Source organism: Cervus canadensis, chromosome 1 (genome assembly GCF_019320065.1).
Source record: "Cervus canadensis isolate Bull #8, Minnesota chromosome 1, ASM1932006v1, whole genome shotgun sequence".
NCBI lineage: Eukaryota > Metazoa > Chordata > Mammalia > Artiodactyla > Cervidae > Cervus > Cervus canadensis.
The window spans coordinates 13,849,401-13,871,383 of record NC_057386.1 but is presented as its reverse complement, the minus strand read 5'-3'; the positions used below and the strand labels follow the sequence as shown (position 1 = coordinate 13,871,383).

The 21,983-nt window shown below is 39.7% G+C and overlaps 2 protein-coding genes and 1 non-coding gene across 3 annotated transcripts in view; all 3 read right to left on the bottom strand.

Moving 5' to 3' along the window:
* Window positions 1–21,983, bottom strand: part of SMURF2 (SMAD specific E3 ubiquitin protein ligase 2) — a 114,096-nt gene that overhangs the window by 65,067 nt on the left and 27,046 nt on the right. The gene's annotated exons all lie outside the window — the stretch shown is intronic.
* Window positions 10,411–12,588, bottom strand: LOC122439435 (low molecular weight phosphotyrosine protein phosphatase-like). Its single transcript, XM_043464473.1, has one exon. The coding sequence runs from the start codon at window positions 12,446–12,448 to the stop codon at window positions 11,972–11,974; it is 477 nt and encodes a 158-aa protein (XP_043320408.1). The 5' UTR covers window positions 12,449–12,588; the 3' UTR covers window positions 10,411–11,971.
* LOC122425712 lies at window positions 16,685–16,810 on the bottom strand. Its single transcript, XR_006264978.1, has one exon. It is a non-coding gene; the product is annotated as a U6atac minor spliceosomal RNA (small nuclear RNA).

Sequence of the window (21,983 nt, the reverse complement as noted above, 5' to 3'; positions counted from 1 at the left end):
AAGATAATGCATGGTTTTTGGCTTTAAAGGACCTACCCTGTTTCTCCTGCCCTGCAGCCATCCCTGAGGACCTGTTTACAGACTCTGGGCTGGATCAGGGTCCAAGCTTGGCAATAAAGCTTGTTCACTTAGTGCCCAATCTGTGGTCTCCAACAGTCACTGTGCTTTCTTTAACACTTTGGAGGTCCCACAGAGATCAAATGATTGAGCCACCCAGTGAAGCTGACAGACCATGGACACTTAAGAACCTATTGAGCCCTGGATTTAGCAGAATTTTGGCACCTTCTGATGGTGGCTCAGCTGATTTCTAGCTCTGAGTTTGTTCTGTCCTATCTCAGAAGGTTCTGTTTATTCTGGCTCAGAGCCATCTGGTTTCTCATGGGTAGAGGAAATTTGGTCTCTTTCTTGAGTGACAAAAAGAGAGGGCATCTATTCTATACATTTTCTGTTGTTAATCCACCTATGTCTTATTGAAGAGATTCCTCAGAAAACTCATGGTTTGGACCAGAATCAAGGACTGCAGGCACTAAACAACAGGGTTTCTTTCAACTGCCGAGGTATTCTGTATACATTTGTCTACCAGGTGGAAAAAGAATCTCCTTCTTGGCATTTACTTAAAGGACTGTCAATTCAAAGAATCAAGTATATGTATATTCATTTTAGTCCATGTTCATATACATGTCTAATAATACGGCATAACTACAAGGATAGTTCATAACTAAAGGATAGTTCATAAAGTAGTAGTCACTTTGGAGAACTTAAAAGATTTCAGCAAGGACTATTCCCAAGGCCATGGTATGCCTTTTTAAACTGGTACACCAAGACATCTAAATGCCTCAGATACTCAAAATTAACTTCCTTGAAAGATTCCCTGGCAAATGCTAAAGCAAAGGCAACTTCTCTGTTCCCAGCTTTCTGCCTCCAAAATTCAGCCTTTATCCCACCTTCCAGAATCCTAATGTACTGACTCCTCAGATGAAGACTTCAATCCTTCTCTCACAACTTCTTTATTATCACAGCTTGCCCTAATATCTTCCTCCCTTGGCGATCACAGTCCTATCTCCTCCCCTGTTGCAGATTATCCACATGAGGGACAGACAATCACTCAATCTGCATTACAGAGTTATCCATCTCACTCTTTAAAAGAAGGTCATAGGTCATGCTGCTGCTTTCAACTCTTGGTCAGAAAGAATACCCCAGCCCACTGAGAACCAAAGGTTTAGAGGAGTTCAGAGTATTTTTAGACGCCGACACACCCCAGACTTTCCAGAGCTTCACAGGCTTATCCAGAACACTAGTTTCCTTAACAGAAGGTTTGAAAAACACAGGTTGGGGTTCTAATGCACTATCACAAATTAGAACAGATTTTAAAGAAAGCTAAAGACACAGAAAACTGCTTCTGGCCATCCCAGATGCCTTTCTTATCAAAGTACAACAGACCAAAATCCAAAATTACAAGCAAAATTATTCATAATCAGAAATTCTAGAAACTTTTAGGAAATACTTTAATATAGACCACTACAAGATGTTCTCAGCCTTTTAATGAATTAAAGCCAGAAATATAGAAAGATGGTAACGATAACCCTGTATGCAAGACAAAAAAAGAGACACAGATGTATAGAACAGACTTTTGGACTCTATGGGAGAAGGTGAGGGTGGGATGATCTGAGAGAACAGCATCAAAACATATATGTTATCAAGTGTGAAACAGATCGCCAGTCCAGGTTGGACACATGAGACAAGTGCTCGGGGCTGGTGCACTGGGATGACCCAGAGGGATGGGATGGGGAGGGAGGTGGGAGGGGGATTCAGGATGGGGAACACATGTAAATCCATGGCTGATTCATGTCAATGTATGGCAAAACCCACTACAATACTGTAAAGTAATTAGCCTCCAACTAATAAAAATAATTGGGGGAAAAAAAAAAACCAGAAATAACCAGATTAGTGAGAAGAATGCCAGTGGACTGGCAAATAGATCACTTAGATGAGTTACAACAGAAAACTGTCTAAGAACTCTAAAAGATTGAAAAGGAAAAAGACCCGCAAGTTCCCTTCAAATTAAACAAGTTACTCAAAATCTAACATTCCCTCCTCTGACAGATAAGAACTGTCGGAGAGGGTTTGCTAGATACATTAAGAATTCAGATGCTAGAAAAGTGACTATCCCTTAAAAACTGAGAAAGGAGTCAAACCAAATTAAAGATGCACAGTAATGACATACCTCTGAGCATCTCAACAATACCCTATTATCCTTTCTGCTGTTACGAGACAAAATGAATTTTCTGTTGAAAAACAGAGCTGCAATTTCCTGGGCACAGGGCCTTCATCTCTATTCTAAATCCCTTTCTACTCTTCCTGATAGTACAAAAAGAATAACAGTAGTGAAAGTGAAAGTGAAGTCGCTCAGCCGTATCCGACTTTTTGCGACCCCATGGACTGTAGCCCCGCAGGCTCCTCGGTCCATGGGATTTTCCAGGCATGAATATGGAGTGGGTTGCTACCTCCTTCTCCAGGGGATCTTCCCGACCCAGGGATCGAACCCAGGTCTCCCGCATTGTAGGTGGACGCTTTACCATCTGACTTACCATCACCAATAACCCTATTATCTTCCCAGTCTCCCAATATTTGCCAATTTCAATTAGTCTATTAGAAAAGGAAGATATCTTCCTAAGTGTAATCTTTCTTCTGGATAATTTACTAGGTTGAGGATTATTATGTAAGTAGTATGTCAAATTAAATGTTCGACAGAAGGCATATGTATTTTAGAGATCACAAATGAAAGGTATACACAAAGCTAAATTATAGCCACTGCAGACACCCATGCTTTCTTGCACACACTGGCTTCTCTTAAACCACCCTTAGATCAGACACCTGTACTCCTGGAGCTAAAGATTTTACTGACACAGGTAGAATAGATGATGCTGACTCTTATTTAAGAGTTCAAACTCTTAAGATTCAGTTATACATTATATGTATATATTCTTTTCAGATTATTTTCCATTATAGGTTATTACAAGATATCGGGTATAGTTCCCTGTGCTATACAGTAGGTCCTTGTTGGTTATCTATTTTATATATAGTAGTGTGTATATGTTGGGCTTCCCTGGTAGCTCAGTTGGTAAAGAATCCACCTTCAATGCAGGAGACCCTGGTTCAATCCCTGGCTCAGGAAGATCCACTGAAGAAGGGATAGGCTACCCACTCCAGTATTCTTGGGCTTCCATCGGGGCTTAGCTGGCAGAATCCACCTGCAATGTGGGAGGCCTGGGTTTGATATGTATACATTAATCCCAAACTCCTAATTTATCCCTTCCCTTCTTCCCGTCTTTTGTAACCAGAAATTTGTTTTCTATATTTGGGAGTATATTCCTGCTCTGTAAATAAATTCACTTGTATCATTTTTTAGATACCACATATAAGCAATATCGTATGATATTTGTCTTTCTCTGACTTACTTCACTTAGTATGGCCATCTCTAGGTCCATTACTTAATAATAAGTAATAAATAGCACTGTCCACACCAGAAGACTACTGCTTATTGAGACATTCCCTTTCTGTATTTGGTGGTACCTTCTCCACTCAACTTGATGTTCGCGATTCTTGTTACTTCTAAGCAACATTGAACACTTCTGTCAACCATCTTACCTCTCATGAAGTCGATTTTTTTTTCACTTTGTGTATCACTCTTCAACTCTGTTCAACACCTAATCATGTAACAATACTGTCTTGTCAGATGATGGAGAACTACATGACTTTTCAGTTCAGTTTAGTTGTGTCCGACTCTTTGCGACCAGATGAATCGCAGCACGCCAGGCCTCCCTGTCCATCACAAACTCCAGGAGTTTATTCAAACTCATGTCCATCGAGTCAGTGATGCCATCCAGCCATCTCATTCTCTTTCATCCCCTTCTCCTCCTGCCTCCAATCCCTCCCAGCATCAGGGTCTTTTGCAATGAGTCAACTCTTCGCATGAGGTGGCCAAAGTATTGGAGTTTCAGCTTCAGCATCAGTCCTTCCAATGAACACCCAGGACTGATCTCCTTCAGGATGGACTGGTTGGATCTCCTTGCAGTCCAAGGGACTTTCAAGAGTCTTCTCCAACACCACAGTTCATAAACATCAATTGTTCGGCGCTCAGCTTTCTTCACAGTCCAACTCTCACATCCATACATGACTACTGGAAAAACCATAGCCTTGCCTAGATGGACCTTTGTGGGCAAAGTAATATCTCTGCTTTTTAATATGCTATCTACGTTGGTCATAACTTTCCTTCCAAGGAGTAAGCGTCTTTTAATTTCATGGCTGCAGTCACCATCTGCAGTGATTGCTGCAGTCACCATCTGCAGTGATTTTGGAGCCCAAAAAAATAAAGTCTGTCATTATTTCCACTGTTTCCCCATCTATTTGCCATGAAGTGATGGGACCGGATACCATGATCTTAGTTTTATGAATGTTGAGCTTTAAGCCAACTTTTTCACTCTCCTCTTTCACCCTTCATCAAGAGGCTTTTTAGTTCCTCTTCACTTTCTGCCATAAGGGTGGTGTCATCTGCATGTCTGAGGTTATTGATATTTCTCCTGGCAGTCTTGATTCCAGCTTGTGCTTCTTCCAGTCCAGCGTTTCTCATGATGTACTCTGCATATAAGTTAAATAAGCAGGGTGACAATATACAGCCTTGACATACTCCTTTTCCTATTTGGAACCAGTCTGTTGTTCCATGTCCAGCTCTAACTGTTGTTTCCTGACCTGCATACAGGTTTCTCAAGAGGCAGGTCAGGTGGTCTGGTATTCCAATCTTCTTCAGAATTTTCCAAAGTTTATTGTGATCCATACAGTCAAAGGCTTTGGCATAGTCATAAAGCAGAAGTAGATATTTTTCTGGAACTCTCTTGCTTTTTCGATGATCCAGCGGATGTTGGCAATTTGATCTCTGGTTCCTCTGCCTTTTCTAAAACCAGCTTGAACATCTGGAAGTTCTCGGTTCACGTATTGCTGAAGCCTGGCTTGGAGAATTTTGAACATTACTTTACTAGCGTGTGAGATGAGTGTAATCGTGTGGTAGTTTGAACATTCTTTGGGATTGCCCTTCTTTGGGATTGGAATGGAAACTGATCTTTTCCAGTCCTGTGGCCACTGCCGAGTTTTCCAAATTTGCTGGCATATTGAGTGCAGCACTTTCACAGCATCATCTTTCAGGATTTGAAATAGCTCAACTGGAATTCCATCACCTCCACTAGCTTTGTTTGTAGTGATGCTTTCTAAGGCCCACTTGACTTCACATTCCAGCATGTCTGGTTCTAGGTGAGTGGTCACACCATCGTGATTATCTGGGTCGTGAAGATCTTTTTTGTACAGTTCTTCTGTGTATTCTTGCCACATCTTCTTAATATCTTCTGCTTCTGTTAGGTCCATACCATTTCTGTCCTTTATCGAACCCATCTTTGCATGGAATGTTCCCTTGGTATCTCTAATTTTCTTGAAGAGATCTCTAGTCTTTCCCATTCCGTTGTTTTCCTCTATTTCTTTGCACTGATCGCTGAGGAAGGCTTTCTTATCTCTCCTGGCTATTCTTTGGAACTCTGCATTCAAATGGGAATATCTTTCCTTTTCTCCTTTGTTTTTTTTGCTTCTCTTCTTTTCACAGCTATTTGTAAGGCCTCCTCAGGCAATCATTTTGATTCCATTTTGCATTTCTTTTCCATGGGGGTGGTCTTGATCCCTGTCTCCTGTACAATGTCAGGAACCTCCATCCATAGTTCATCAGGCTCTCTGTCTATCAGATCTAGTCCCTTAAATCTATTTCTCACTTCCACTGTATAGTCATAAGGGATTTGATTTAGGTCATACCTGAATGGTCTAGTGGTTTTCCCTACTTTCTTCAATTTAAGTCTGAATTTGGCAATAAGGAGTTCATGATCTGAGCAACAGTCAGCTCCTGGTCTTGTTTTTGCTGACTCTATAGAGCTTCTCCATCTTTGGCTGCAAAGAATATAATCAATCTGATTTCCGTGTTGACCATCTGGTGATGTCCATGTGTAGAGTCTTCTCTTGTGTTGTTGGAAGAGGGTGTTTGCTATGATCAGTGCGTTCTCTTGGCAAAACTCTACTAGCCTTTGCCCTGCTTCATTCTGTACTCCAAGGCTAAATTTGCCTGTTACTCCAGGTGTTTCTTCACTTCCTACTTTTGCATTTCAGTCCCCTATAATGCAAAAGACATCTTTTTTGGGTATTAGTTCTAAAAGGAGCTACCCCACGCCCGAGGTCAGGGGCGGCAGCCAAGAGGAGCAACCCCACATCCAAGGAGCAGCGGCTGTGCGGGCGCAGGAGGGCCAAGAGGAGCTACTCCACATTCAAGGTCAGGAGGGGCGGCCATGAGAAGATACTCCTCACCCAAGGTAAGGAGCAGCGGCAGAGCTTTGCTAGAGCAGCTGTAAAGAGATACCCCACGTCCAAGGTAAGAGAAACCCAAGTAAGATGGTAGGTGTTGCAAGAGGGCATCAGAGGGCAGACACACTGAAGCCATAATCACAGAAAACTAGCCAATCTGATCACAGGATCACAGGACCACAGTCCTGTCTAACTCAGTGAAACTAAGCCATGCCGTGTGGGGCCACCCAAGACGGACGGGTCATGGTGGAGAGGTCTGACAGAATGTGGTCCACTGGAGAAGGGAATGGCAAACCACTTTAGTATTCTTGACTTGAGAACCCCATGAACAGTATGAAAAGGCAAAATGATAGGATACTGAAAGAGGAACTCCCCAGGTTGATAGGTGCCCAATATGCTACTGGAGATCAGTGGAGAAATAACTCCAGAAAGAATGAAGGGATGGAGCCAAAGCAAAAACAATACCCAGTTGTGGATGTGACTGGTGATAGAAGCAAGGTCCGATGCTGTAAAGAGCAATACTGCATAGGAACTTGGAATGTTAGGTCCATGAATCAAGGCAAATTGGAAGTGGTCAAACAGGAGATGGCAAGAGTGAACGTCAACATTCTAGAAATCAGCGAACTAAAATGGAGTGGAATGGGTGAATTTAACTCAGATGACCATTATATCTACTACTGTGGGCAGGAATCCCTTAGAAGAAATGGAGTAGCCATCATGGTCAACAAAAGAGTCCGAAATGCAGTACTTGGATGCAATCTCAAAAATGACAGAATGATCTCTATTAGTTTCCAAGGCAAACCATTCAATATCATGGTAAACCAAGCCTATGCCCCAACCAGTAACGCTGAAGAAGCTGAAGTTGAACGGTTCTATGAAGACCTACCAGACCTTTTAGAACTAACATGACTTTTACAGTAACTCAAAACTGAATTATGCCCAGTTCTGAGCCTACAGATACCACTTTTGTCAACTCTGATTTAATATTGTTTGTGGAAGAACTTACCTTAAAAAATACAAAGGTATTCCCTGTGTAGGGTACAATGTTGCCACTGAATATGTAGGCAGAGGCAGGGTCACTGCTTAGTGAAACAGGGGGCCCGGCCCTACCTTCCTATCAAATAGTCAAGGAATTCCTTTCATTGGAAGAGGTACACAGAAACTCTGTAACACCCCTCTCTTCACCAGAAACTCCACTTCTCCCCCAAAGTTTCAGAAACCTTTCCTTTTCCCTAGCCTAAAGTTTTGCCACTATTAATAATGGCCATGCAATTGTTCCCTCAGAGCCGACAGAGACTTTCTTCCTATTTGTAATCATTACAATATGCCCAACACAACTGGGATCCACCTCCACTAAAAACTTATTCAACTTATTCTGTACTCTTACATGCAATTTCACCAAATACTGTCAACGACTAACCTGATTTACCCAGGCTCTTACCCAGAAACTGTAAACTACCTTTCCTCTCTGCTAAGGACCATTTCAGGTCCTCCTGTCAACAGCTACAACAGTCAAACTTCAAGGAGTAGATGCATGGGTGTGTATGTCACAACTGAAACAAGCTCCTAATTCAGACCAGGAGATTTCCATGCCCCTGAGTGACCCTAGACTGAGCCTCATTTAAAAGAACTCTAGAAGCAGATGATTCTAAGAAACAAAATTTGCCCCAAAACCACAGATCAAACTGATGACTACATATAAAGACAGTTTCTACATAAGATATTGGGACAAAACACAGAATGATATGCTCTTTTTTTAAAAAAAACAACTGTTATGGTATTCTTCTGCTGATTTAACTCAAACACCAAGTGACTGTTGTTCTCTGTTAGCATAATGAGACTGACTTTAACTATGTTTAGCTCCATTTGTAGGTACACTGTAAATCCACCTATACTAAGGCCTGTACACTGGCAGCTAGCCACACACTATCATCTCAAGACAGGCACATACATACATACTCAGAACACATACACAGACTACTTCTGGCCAGTCCAGTGCTATCTGACCAACAAATACCTTTATCATCAGCCTATCAACAACATTCAGAGACACTGCTTTCCTTACAAAACAGGTATCTAATACAAAACATGTATATACCTAGGCTCTGTGCTAGATCAGGCTCCCTGTTCGGCAGTAAAATTTCTTTATTCAATGCTCAATTTTTGGTCTCTAATAGTCTTCTCTGTTCTCTGTAGTAACTGTTTCTAGGGTTCCCCCCACTATTAAATTCTGATTCATATCTCTCCCTTTCCTCTTCAATTTTAACAGCACTATCAATCCATTACTTTTCCAGCAGTCATGCAGGAAAGTGACAGTTGAACCATAAAGAAAGCTGAGTGACAAAGAAATGATGCTTTCAAATTGTGGTGCTAAAGAAGACTCCTGAGGTCCCTTGGACTGCAAGGAGATCAAACCAGTCAATCCTAAAGAACCCTGAATATTCATTGAAGGACTGACGCTGAAGCTCTAATACTTTGGCCAAGAGATGCAAAGAGGTAACTAACTGTGATACTGGGAAAGATTGAGGGCAGGAGAAGAAGGGGGCAACAGAGGATGAGATGGTTGGATGGTATCACCGACTCAATGGACATGAGTTTGAATAAACTCCCAGAGATAGTGAAAGACAGGGAAGCCTGGCGTGCTGCAGTCCAGGGGGTCACAAAGAGCCGAAACGACTTAGCGATTGAACCACCACCACCAATTCACACAGTCATCAAGGCAGTTTAGAAACTAATCTTTATCCCTCATCCATACACTTTCTACAGTAAACTGTCTAAAACAGAACTCAGATTCTATCATTACTTGCTTAAAATTCTTCAGTGGCTTGCCAAAACACCTTAGCCACACATGGTACTTCAAAATTTGATTCCCGAACACCATATTCTCCAGCATAACCTCCTATACTCACATGTACCCTTCAACCACTATACTCCTTCAAAACAGAATAACCTCTTCTCTATCCCAGCTTACACACCTGGCTAAACACTGCTGCTGCTAAGTCGCCTCAGTAATGTCCAACCCTTAGCGACCCCATGGACTGCAGCCCACCAGGCTCCTCTGTCCACAGGATTTTCCCGGCAAGAGTACTAGAGTAGGGTGCCATTGCCGCCTCTGGGCTAAACACTACTAATCCTGAAAAACACTTCCCAGCAGAAAGTGATCCTGAGCACCTAACTAGGCCTCTACCAGTCTGGTCAGGTTTGGTTTTCCTTCCTTAGTCTTCTTACAGTACTGTGTTTATTTCTACCATTGCACTTAACAACATATATTGAAATGCCACACTGTAGATACCTTACACATAAAGATAATGTCTTCTGAACACCTATTCTCCTGTCACATTGCCTGATATATATCAAGTACTCAGTAAATATTTCTGAACTAAATGAGTAATCCTCTTGGTACGCTGGACTGTCACTACTTTAATGGTCTGAGAGATCTGGGGTTTTTTCCAGCTTTACTGAAATATAATTAACACATAACACTGTGTGAGTTTAAGATGTACAATGCAATGATTTGATACTCATATATATTGCAAAATAATTACCACAGTAAGGTTAGTTACAGAGCTTCCCTGATGGCTCAGACAGAAAAGAATCTGCCTGCAATGCAGGAGACCTGGGTTTGATCCCTGGGTCGGGAAGATCCCCTGAAGAAGGGAATGGCTACCTGCTCCAGTATTCTTGCCTGGAGAATCCCATGGATGGAGGAGTCTGGCAGGCTATACAGTCCATGGGATTGCAAAGAGTGGAACACGACTGAGCAATTAACCACACAGGTTAGTTAACTGAGGCCCACTGCCCAATTCTTAAAGGGGAAAAAAAAACCCTTTGCTATGTATGTAGATACTTACTATCTTCTAGGTATCTTTTACATAAACTGTCTTTTAGTCCCACCACAACTGCATGTGAAAGTGAAGTCGCTCAGTCGTGTCCGACTCTTTGTGACCCTGTGGACTTTAGCCTACCAGGCTCCTCTGTCCATGGGATTCTCCAGGCAAGAATACTGGAGTGGGTTGCCATTTTCTTCTCCAGGGGATCTTCCTGACCCAGGAATCGAACCCGGGTCTCCCTCATTGGAGGCAGACGCTTTAACCTCTGAGCCACCAGGGAAGCCCACAACTGCATGAAGTGGATATAATTTTACTGATGAAACGGAGACTCAGGGTCTCAAAACAACAGAGTGGAAAAGGAAGATTTAAAATTCAATTCTTTCTCACTACAAAAATCCATACTCTTTCCACTACATTTTGCTGTTAACTTATGGGTAAAATCTAAAGAGAAAGTAACTCCTCATCTACTGTGGCTACTTCATCCCTCCCCAAAACATGATTATAAATTGTAAAGAGTATTTAAGACTCCTTAAGGCCAGTTAGAGCAATTATCATTGCACTGGAATTCAAGGGGCAATCACACCAGGGTAAGACACGAGTTTCTAAAGAGATGGTATTTCCAGGGAAGTCCTGGGAAATAATCTTGGAAGACCGGGACTGATGTTCTGGGTCAGTATCTTGAAGATGACTTTTTTAGTAACACTGCAGTAAAAAGAAAGGCTAGAGAGAATGACAGATAAGTTAGTTTTCAGAAAAGCAGCTGAGGGAACTCCCTGGCAGTCTAGTGGTTAAGACTTGGTGCTTTTGCAGCAGTGGCCCAGGTTTGATCCCAGGTCAGGGAACTAAGATCTTGCAAGCTGCAGCCAGAAAAAAAAAAAAGAGAGGCTGAGATGAAGAGCAGCTTACTAAAAATTTTAAGAACAACATAGGCAAATGAGACTGAAAGCAAAAAAAAAAAAAGAAGGGAAAAAAAAAAAAACTACAAGAACAGAGGCGAGGAAAAACAATCACAAATAAACTATTCAGCCAACTCTGGGAGATAGTGGAGGACAAGGGAGCCTGATGTGCTACAGTCTATGAGGTCTCAAAGAGTTGGACATGACTGAACAACAACTATCCAATACCAAAGAAAGCCTATTCAGAGATCTACAGGAAAAGCTTAGAACACCTACCATAGAAGGTTGTCTTGAGATAAGAGTTTTGACCTAAAATCTATAGGAAATTAATTTGGTGACTTGATGGCAAGAAAAATATATATCCAGAAACCTAGGCTACTAAGCAGAGAAAGTAAAAGCTGAAGCTTAGGAGAAAATGGAGAGAAAACTTATGAAGACATTAACCTCAAGTGTCAGTTAGGTTCAGAAGAATGACCTGAGAAGTCACAAAAGATATTTGGAAGGAGCTATTTCATACTGTATACAAAGTGTCAAGCTGAGAGACATGAAATTATTAGGTTGGTGCAAACATACTACAAATTTTTGCACTGCTGAAATTTGCCATTTGATATTACAATACATTCTTAAATACATGTGGTTATGTTACACATTCATTTTATTTTATTTTGAATCAAAGATTTTTTATTTACTCTTTTGCCAAACACAAAGACTGATTTCCATCTACAATTATTTTGTCAGGTGAGAAACAGCGAATCAGCTAAAGGGAGGGCTGCGGCCTTGGCTCGGGAGGTGACACTGTTGACACCTGACACACGGCCTGGGGGGACGAGCCTGGGCCACAGCAGGATGGCTGGGTCAGCGGACCTTCTCCAGGAAGGCCCTGCAGCACCTCACACACTGCTGGTAGACGGTCCCAAAGTCCGCATCGTTGCCATAATAGGGATCTTCAATGATAAGTTGTTTTTGTGGATCATAGCTCCCGAGTAGTTCGATTTTCGCTCTGCAGTTTTTAACTTGATTACTTTTTCTATTCAGATCTCTCAGATTGCTCTCATCCATACATAGTATATAATGAAAAGTGGCAAAGTCTTCTTTGGTAACCTGTCTTGCTTCATGGGCTGTGTTAATGCCATGATTTCTTAGGCAGCTCACAGCTCTTGGATCTGGTGACCGGCCCACGTTCCAGTCAGAAACAGCGCCACTGTCAATGACCCAATTATCTGAAATGCTTTGATCAGTTACAAGTTTCCTGAAAACCGCTTCTGCGATGGGTGATCGACAGATGTTACCCAGACACACGAACAGCACCGACTTGATCACTTGCTCAGCCATCTTCCCGCGCGCGCAGAGGCACCCAGTAATAACGTCGGAATGCTTCCGGTGCGGCGCATGCGCACTTACACATTCATAGTAATGTGCATTTCTTGCTTTTTTTTTTTTTTTGCTAATGACTTATTACTTGCTATCTATTTTATATTTATTTTAGACTATAGAAATGATGTTAGACAAAAAGTAAATTCAAGTTATTTCTTATTCAAGTTCAAAACGGGTCATAAAGCAGTGGAGACAACTTGCAATATTAAAATGCACTGGCCCAGGAACTGCTAATGAACATACAGTGCAGTGGTAGTTCTGCTACCCAGTTCAAGCTCACTCTGCTTGCCGCACAATAGGCCAATGAATCCAAGAGATGAGGTGTTGAAGCAAAGAATATTACTTTATTCAGGAAGGCAGCTGACCGAGAAGATGGCAGACTAACTTCTCAAAATAACCATCTTGTCAGGGCCTGGATGTCAGGTTCTTTCATGGATCAGAGATGGGGAGGAGGTAAGGAAACAAAATAAAAAGACCATTTAATTTTTGCAAATATCTACTAGAATGGCAAGCCTCAAGGAAGAAGATGTGTTAGTTTCTTTTCCTTACAGTCATTCACATGTGAGCAGGGTCAGAATGTCTCTCTATGAGCTAAGCAAAGGCACTTTAGTTTAAGGGTCAGGCAGAGAGGGCAGGGTTCTCTGAGGCAGGACTTCATGTATGACTATAATAACAAAAATGGCAAAAGGATTAAAGTCGTAGCATGGAGTCAAAATCAACCCTTCCCAGTTACAGTTCAACAAGTTTTGCAAAGGAGACAGTCTTGAAGATGAAGAGTGCAGTGACAGACATCAGAAGTTGACAGTGATCAACTGACAGCCATCACTGGTCCTCTTACTGATCCTCTTACAACTACAAAAGAAGTTGCCAAAGAACTCAACGTTGACCAGTCTATGGTCATTTGGTGTTTGAAGCAAACTGGAAAGGTGAAAAGGCTTGATAAGTGGGTGTCTCATAAGCTGACCGGAAATCAAAAAAGTCCTCATTCTGAAGTGTTGTCTTCTCTTATTCTACACAACAGTGAGCCATTTCTCAATCAGATTGTGACATACGACAAAAAAATGCATTGTATATGACAACGGCGATGGCCAGCTCAGTGGCTAGACCAAGAAGAAGTTCCAAAGCACTTCCCAAAGCCAAACTTGCACCAAAAAAAAAAAAGTCATGGTCACTGGTAGTCTGCTGCCCATCTGATCCACTATAGCTTTCTGAATTGTGGCGAAACCATTACATCAGAGAAGTATACTCAGCAAATCGATGAAAACTGCCAACACCTGCAGCCAGCACTGGTCAACAGAAAGGGCCCAATTCTTCTCCATAACAAAACCCGACTGCACATCGCACACCAATGCTTCAAAAGTTGAACGAATTGAGCTACAAAGTTCTGCCTCATCTGCCATGTTCACCTGACCTCTCACCAGGTGAGAGAGGTTGGTAACAGATGTCTTCAAGCATCTCAACAACTTTTTGCAGAGAAAAATGCTTCCATAACCAGCAGGATGCAAAAAATGCTTTCCAAGAATTCGTCAAATCCTGAAACACAGATTTTTATGCTACAAGAATAAACAAACTTATTTCTCATTGGCAAAAATGTGTTGATTGTAATGGTTCCTATTTTGACTAATAAAGATGTGTTTGAGCCTAGTTATAAATAATTAAAAATTCAAGGCCCAAAAACCACAATTACTTTTGTACCAACCTAAAACCTGTCTTTCAACTATATATAGTTTGGACCCGGAAATGCTCTCATAATATGAAGATTAGCTGTAAATCTGACCTCAGTTAACAGGGAGGTTTTACCAAAGGAGACAATGAATGACAGGAAAGACTAGTCACTTGAGGTGACTGGAGGGAATAATCACCTGCTTTTGCCTCTAGGTGATGAATATAAAGTTAATGCAGACTAAGTGATTAGCAAAGATCCTAAAAGAGTGTTTTGTTTTAGGAGGAGTCTTCATGTCTGCACCAAGTAGAACATCACTTCATCTGAGAGATTATCAGTCAACTGGGAATTTCTAAAAATATACAATATCATTAAAATTAAATGCCACAGAAGAAAGGAAACCTGTTACTCTGCAAGTGTGCAAAGAACCAATCTACCAAGACACAAAAAATTAGTTATCACCACACCCAAACTGGTGTAACAGGTTGGTGTAAGCGGTAGTGCAGAAGTGTCTGTTAATACTGTCAGAGCTAAAAATTTATATTTAAAGGCTCTAGGACAACCATCACCAGAGAGAAAATGGGTGATAGTCCAGCCAGAGTAGAAATAAATTTAGCCCAAATCGGTTTTTTAAATTGTCTTTGGAAAGCTATAAGAACTACCCAGAGTTTGCCTCTGCTAAACTGATAAAGATAAGAACACACTGCTTTGGGGGAGAACTTAAAACATCCCAAGGCCAGCACTCAACCAATTCTAGGATGTCCTTAAATAAGAAATTACTAGTTAAGTGCTGAAGGCAAGAAAGGTAAGACAGAAAAGTCTCCATTCATTTTATCAATTAGGGCACCATTATCTTCACCAAAAAGTTTTGGAAGAGTACTAGGCAAAAGCTGGATTAGCACATAAATGAAAGGTGAGAAACATGGACAGAAATGAGTGGACAGCTCTTATTCTAAAAGTTGAACTTGAAAACCTACAGGAGCTAAACGATATGGACTGCAGAAGGACTTTTTAATATGAGAGGTACACATGGATACTTAAATTCTCAAAGAAAGAGAAAAGGGCTGGAGGGCAAAGTTCCACAACCCGGAAAGATAATTAACTGGTCTTGACTGAGGAGCCCAAGCTTCTATGATATACTCTTTAAATTAAAAAAAAAAAAATTTCAACTGATGCCCTCCAAAAAAAAACCACCAGAGAAATGTGATAAGGCCCTACATTCTACTTCTGAATTCATTTCTCATTTTAACACCATGTTTATTGGATGTAAACAAGTATTCACACAATAGTAATATTCACTGAGTGCTTACTCTTTTACTCTGCTAAGCACTTTATATGGATTAGTTCACTAAATTTTCTGGATTAATAATACTATTCTCATTCTACAGAATAAAATTAAGGTTTAGAGAAGATCACCAGTGAAGCTGTACTTTATTAATATAGGCCTCTCATCTATTAACCACCCTAAGCCTGTGTTTAAAAAGGGGGGAAAGGCAACACTTTCAATTTCCCTAAGTTTTGACTTGATTAAGTTTTGGCACATTAATCACAAATTTCCTCATTAGATCAGATGTCTGAAGGTAGAATGGCCAAAGTACCCTGTGTAACCCACGCCACATGGTTAATAGTTCACCATGCCCCCACACTCTTTTAACATCAACCCTCCCGGGGAACATCTGCCAAATAAATGAAACGAGTCTCCAATCGACTTACACTCAGTCAGCTGTTGAAAAGAGAGATGTGCAGGAAAAAACCAAACTTCTCTTAATTCAAAACACAGCCTATTTGACCCAAAACCTGGTTCTAAAGGAAGTTACAAATACTTCTGTCTTCCTTTTTTTTTTTAAGCTGAAGGGAAAAGTGAGACAAAAAGGAACTGCTTAGGAGAAAAACAAAAACAAACAAAAAAACCCTGTTCAAATACCTCCAGAGCGCTCTGTCAAGAGATCTGAACAATTCAGGAAGACAGTGTAACACAACACAGACAGGAAAGTAAAACACATCTTGTTCAGATTCAAGCTCCCCCATACTTGCTAGCTTTGAACGCTTGGACAATTAATTCACCTCTCTGAGATCAGTGTTTTCTGATGATAATATGATGACAGTATTTGTACCCACCCACTTCACAGAATTACTTTGAAAATTAAATGAGATGATTCAGGTAAAGAATTTCTTAATTCTTGTACATATTAGGAGCTCCCACCCTGCCAAATAATCATAAAGTTTTGTAAAGTAGAAACAGTAAGAACACTCTGTGGTCACAATTATGTGTAATCAATAAAATAAAATTAAATCCCCTGTTCTTTTTTTTTCGCCCAAAACATCCAGGTTTTAATTTTAAAAAATCCTTCGTCACACAAAACATCAGGAACATTTCAAACTAAACAAGAAAAAAAAAATCAGAAGACATCAACACCAAGATGACACTGATGTTAGAATTCTCTGACAAGGATTTAAAGCAGCCATCATAAAAACGCTTCACTGGCCAAATATGAAAAACTTAAATTTTTTTTAAGTTGGCAAAAAACTTTAAAAAACAGTGGTTAGATGCCACGAAGTAGGTGGCAATGCCTTAACCGTATGCGTGCTGTCAGGCCCGAGAGCCTCTTCCATCCTTGTTAAGGGGAGTGCTAACTTTCTCTCCTTTCATACAACACAAAACTTAAGTTTTAAATACAGCAGAGTGTACAAGTCCATCCCAGACTCCCTAACTAACCCTTCCCCCTCTGCAACCATAAGTTCATCTGCCAAATAAATGAATCTGTTTTGTAAATTCCTTTGGATATCATTTTTTAGATTCCACCTAAAAGGGACTGAAGTGACTTAGCAGCAAAAGGGATGTCGTATGATATTCCTCCCTCTCTATCTTACTTCACAAATCTGTTAATTTATTAATTTAATGAAACTCCAATAAAAATACTAACAATCATCTTCTAGAAAAATTGGTACCCCAGGATAGGTGAAAATATCACAAAAGAATATCAAGGAGAAGAAAAGCTATGGAGGAAAGGAGAAGCCTAGATCTACCAGATACCGAAACAAACTACAAAAACTCTACATTTAAAACCACTAACACATAAACAGACATGAGTTTTGGTGCATTAATAGACAGACTGATGGTAAAGAACAGAAAATGCAAAAACAGACCCAATTACTTCACTATTTTACCCATGATATAATTGATATATATCCCTTTACAGAACATATACCAATGAAACATTTGTTTTACATTATTTTTTACCACTGCAGTTATCAACTGATCTCCATAAGAGGAGAGACTGCCTCATTCATCTTTCCATCCATTCATATTGGCACAACACCAAATTCAGAGCCTCGACTGTGAATAGAATTAATAGCAGTAGAATGAATTAATGAATATCCATCCACAGGCAATGAGGATAATGTGTCTCAAGATCAAAAGATAACTGCAAATGCACCAATTCCTGGTAAATATCATGTAAAATCTTTTCTGTCAAGGAAGTATAACTAATTTTCAAAGTGAACTCTAAAGTAACTCTCAGATTATCTGCAGCTAGGTCTTTCTTTATTTTAAACATATTTATTTATTTATTTGGCTGTGCTGGGCCTTAGGGGCTTCCCCGGTGGCTCATCGGTAAAGAATCTGCCTGCAATGCCAGAGACGTAGGTTCCACCCCTGATCAGGAAGATCCCTTGGAGAAGGAAGGGCATGGCAACCCACTCCAGTATTCCTGTCTGGAGAATCCCAAGGACAGAAGAGCCTAGTAAGCTAGAGTCCATGGGCTGCAAAGAGTAGGAAATGACTGACACAACTGAGCATGCATGCTGGATCTTAGTTGTGGAACATGGAATCTAGTTCCCTGACCAGGGATGGAACCCAGGCCCCCTGCACCGGAGTACAGAGTCAGCCACTGCAGGGAGAAAGGGGAGAGTGAGTGAGTGAGTGTGTTTTGTGTGTGTGTGTGTGTTTTTAGTCATGTCCAACTCTGCAACCCCATGGACTGTAGCCCACCAGGCTCCTCTGTCCATGGAATTTTCCAGGTTAAGAATACTGGAGTGGGTTGCCATTTCCTTCTCCAACAGATCTTCCCGACGAAGGGATCAAACCAGTATCTCTTGCATCTCCTGGATTTGCAGCTTGGTCTGTTTAACACCAAAAATGGCCATCCTTCTAGATAGTCTTGGGAAAAATCTAAATGGTCAAAATGAATTTGTTTCTTTTTTAGTTCTAATTATTTCATATTTTGAGAAGGGTTAAACATGACTAGAATTAGTTATTAACCATTTATTTAAGGACAGAATTTCCCCCAGCATACCTTCACAAAAAAATGGTCAAAACTGTTGAAGAGACACAAGTTATGTCTGTGTATGTGTAGAAACCTCTGTTCAAGTGCATAATGATATGCACATTAAAACAGAAAAGATGTACATGAGAAATACTGTAAACTAACTATACTTCAATAAAAAACAAATTTTTTAAAAAAAGAGCCTTCAATCCAAAATGCTCTGAGACGTCACTTTCTTTTTCATGTTTTACCACAGAAATAGGTTTTCTAGGCTTTCTTTTCTCAGAAAAATGCATCCATTATAAATGGAATCAACTCTGTGGGAAAACTTTAAAAAAAAAAAAAGCTATACAGATAGAAATTACTGCCCTCTAAAAGCTGGATCATTTCAATATCATTAAAAATAATCCAAATATTTAAATTACTGTCCTTATAATTTAAAATTAGGAACAAAAGGAGGTCTGTATGCAATTTTATACTTAGAAGGATGATTTTTAAAGTCCATGCCTGGGTTCAGTCTCTGGTCGGGGATCTAAGATCCCAAAGCCACTATCAATCAGTGTGACAATCAATCAATCAGTCTATGGCATAGTAACAGCAAGAAAATGAAACAAAATTACAATCAGTGAAGATTCATCAAAATTTTCTTAAAAAGTTAAAACCTAGTATAATAATTCATTATGTCAGTTCCATAATGCTAGGTTTGATCTTTATGTAGTATTAAATTTGAATCTCATCACAACAATTTTACTATTTAAAAACTTTTGTATGGCAAAGGTTACCACAAAACAAAGTCAAAAGAGAAATGACAGAAAAAAATATAGAACAGAAAACTAATATCCAGAACATATAAAGAACTTCTACAAACCAAGTAGAAAAATTTCAGACAGAATAGAAAAATGGTTAAAACAATATAAACATGGAATTCACAGAAGTTAAAATGGCAAATAAGAATATGAAAATATGACTACGACACTATGAATCAAAGAGATTAAACTTGAAACAAACATTATGGTAGTATTTTTAAGCCACTGAATTGGCAAAAATTTTAAAGATCTGTTAAAACTCAGAATTTTCAGGGTATAAAGAAATAGACTTTTTTTTTAAACTATTCATGGCTATGAATGTAAATTAATTCCTCCTTTCTGGAAAGCAATTTTGCAGTATCTGACAACAGTCAAAATCCAATTATCCTAACTCAGCAATTCCAGGAATATATTCTGTTGAAATACTAAAACATGAACCAAAAGATGAACACACAAGGGAATGCCCCAGTGGTCTAGGGGTTAGGACTCCAGGTTTTCACTGCCAAGAGCCCAGGTTCCATCACTGGTTGGGAAACTAAGATACCACAAGCTGCCTGATATGCCCCTTGCAAAAAAATGCACACACAAAAATGTTCACTGGGTAACTATTTGTAACAATTAAAAATAAACAACCTAAATATTCAGCAATAGAAAATAAGCACCCTCTACTTTTAATTACTGCCTAGTATTTTAGATTATCTATTCTATCTGAAAGTAAAAGTGTTAGTTGCTCAGTCATGCCCAACTCTTTGCAACCCCATGGACTGTAGCCCACCAGGCTCCTCTGTCCATGGAATTCTCCAGGCCAGAATACTGGAGTGGGTAGCTGTTCCCTTCTACAGAGGATCTTCCTGATCCAGGGATTGAACCCAGGTCTCCTGCACTACAGGCAGGTTCTTAACCATCTGAGCCACCAGGGAAGCTATTTTATCTATTCTATGGTTAAAAAAGAATACCTTCAAGACAAATTAAGTGAAAAACGCAAGTCACTGGACACTTGGTAGAGTATGATTCTATTTCCATGTTTTATTAAGAAAAATATATTATGTGAGTGTGTATAAGCCAAATGCACAGAGCAAATCTAGAAAAGTTATACATACACTGAACTATATGAACAGTAGTTATTTCTGGGAAGACAGTAAGATTAGCTACTACTAGGAGGAACCTACACTTCTTACTCCATATATTTCTCTACTGTTTGAAATTTTACAATGAGTATGTAGACTTGTGTAACTGAAAAACAATGATAATTAAATCATTTAACATATACTACTTTCCGTATTTTTAAATAATTTATACTTCACAAATTTGCATTATAAAGTAGAGAACATAGTTGCAGTTTTTAAAAATAAAACCGCCAAGAGTTAATCTAAATTATTATATTTAAGTAATAAATACTTTCTCATTCTGCTGTCTTGTTTAAAAGCCTCTGAACACAAGCTGCCAACTTCTACTTCAAAAGCAGACAGTATCTGCAATTTGATTCAACTTAACATTTGTTATAAAACCAGACAGGCACAAAATCTAAGTATATTTTTGCCACAGGTCCTTAGCGTGTTTGTTTTTATATTACATATGTATCTAATGTTCAAAAACTCCAAGGTGATTAACATAATACTGCAAAATGGAAGCTACTGATTTTTCTGTGATTTTAAGAAAAATATTACTAGGCAAAACAAAGCCTCAAGAATATACAGTATTATTAAACTCAATTGCCGTTAGTATATAAACATAATTCTCAAACACATACACACATCCCCTCAAAAAATACATATTAACTGTGTGTGTGTGTCTGTGTGTGTGCGTGCGCGCTTAGTTGTGTCCGACTCTTCTATGACCCCATGGACTACAGCCCTCCAGGCTCCTCTGTCCATGGGATTTTCCAAGTAAGAGTACTAGAGTGGCTTGCCACTTCCTACTCCAATATTAACTATACTAGTTGGCAACTATAAAGGAAACATTATAACAAGCTATAAACACAGAGCTGTCATAAAACTATCCCTCAAATTGAAATTTCAAACACAGAAAAAAGTACTCATAAAAGTATTTCAAATAGATAACCTTTATAGATTATCTGAACAGAGAAAAATACTCATTATAGAAAGGGGTATCATACTGCTTTTGTAGCCCCAAAAGGGAGGGGCTATTTGAACTTCTGTTTCCTTACAATATAACCTAACCTACAGCTATGAAATTCCATATGTGTGCTTCTATTTCATACAGAAGTATACATTTTTAGGGTTCTGAGAAACATGTTAAAACTTTTCCAGTTACTAAAAAAGATTTAAGTCCAAAAATCAATTGTCACACTAGACTAAAGCATCTCAGCACTATTTTTAAAAATGAAAAGCATTATGGAAGAATTCTAAAGTACAGATTAGACATCTTTCCTGCCCTGAAGAATTTCATAGTCTAGATGGGAAGCCGGGACTGAGAAACATAAAACAACTACTATCAAATTGATGCTGAACAATTAGTTCAAAACTACCAAAACATTTGTAGCCAGCACAAAAGACAGTCCCAAAATAGAGTTCAATTAACAGAACAAGTATTTGTCAAGCACACATGTATATGAAGGCACTGTGTTAGTCACTCAGTCGTGTCCAACTCTTTGCGACCCCCACAGACTATAGCCTGCCAGGCTCCTCTGTCCATGGGATTTCCCAGGCAAGAATACTGGAGTGGGTTGCCATTTCTTTCTCCAATGAAGGCACTATGTGTAGACAATAAACACCGTAACTATGTTATATCATCCAGCA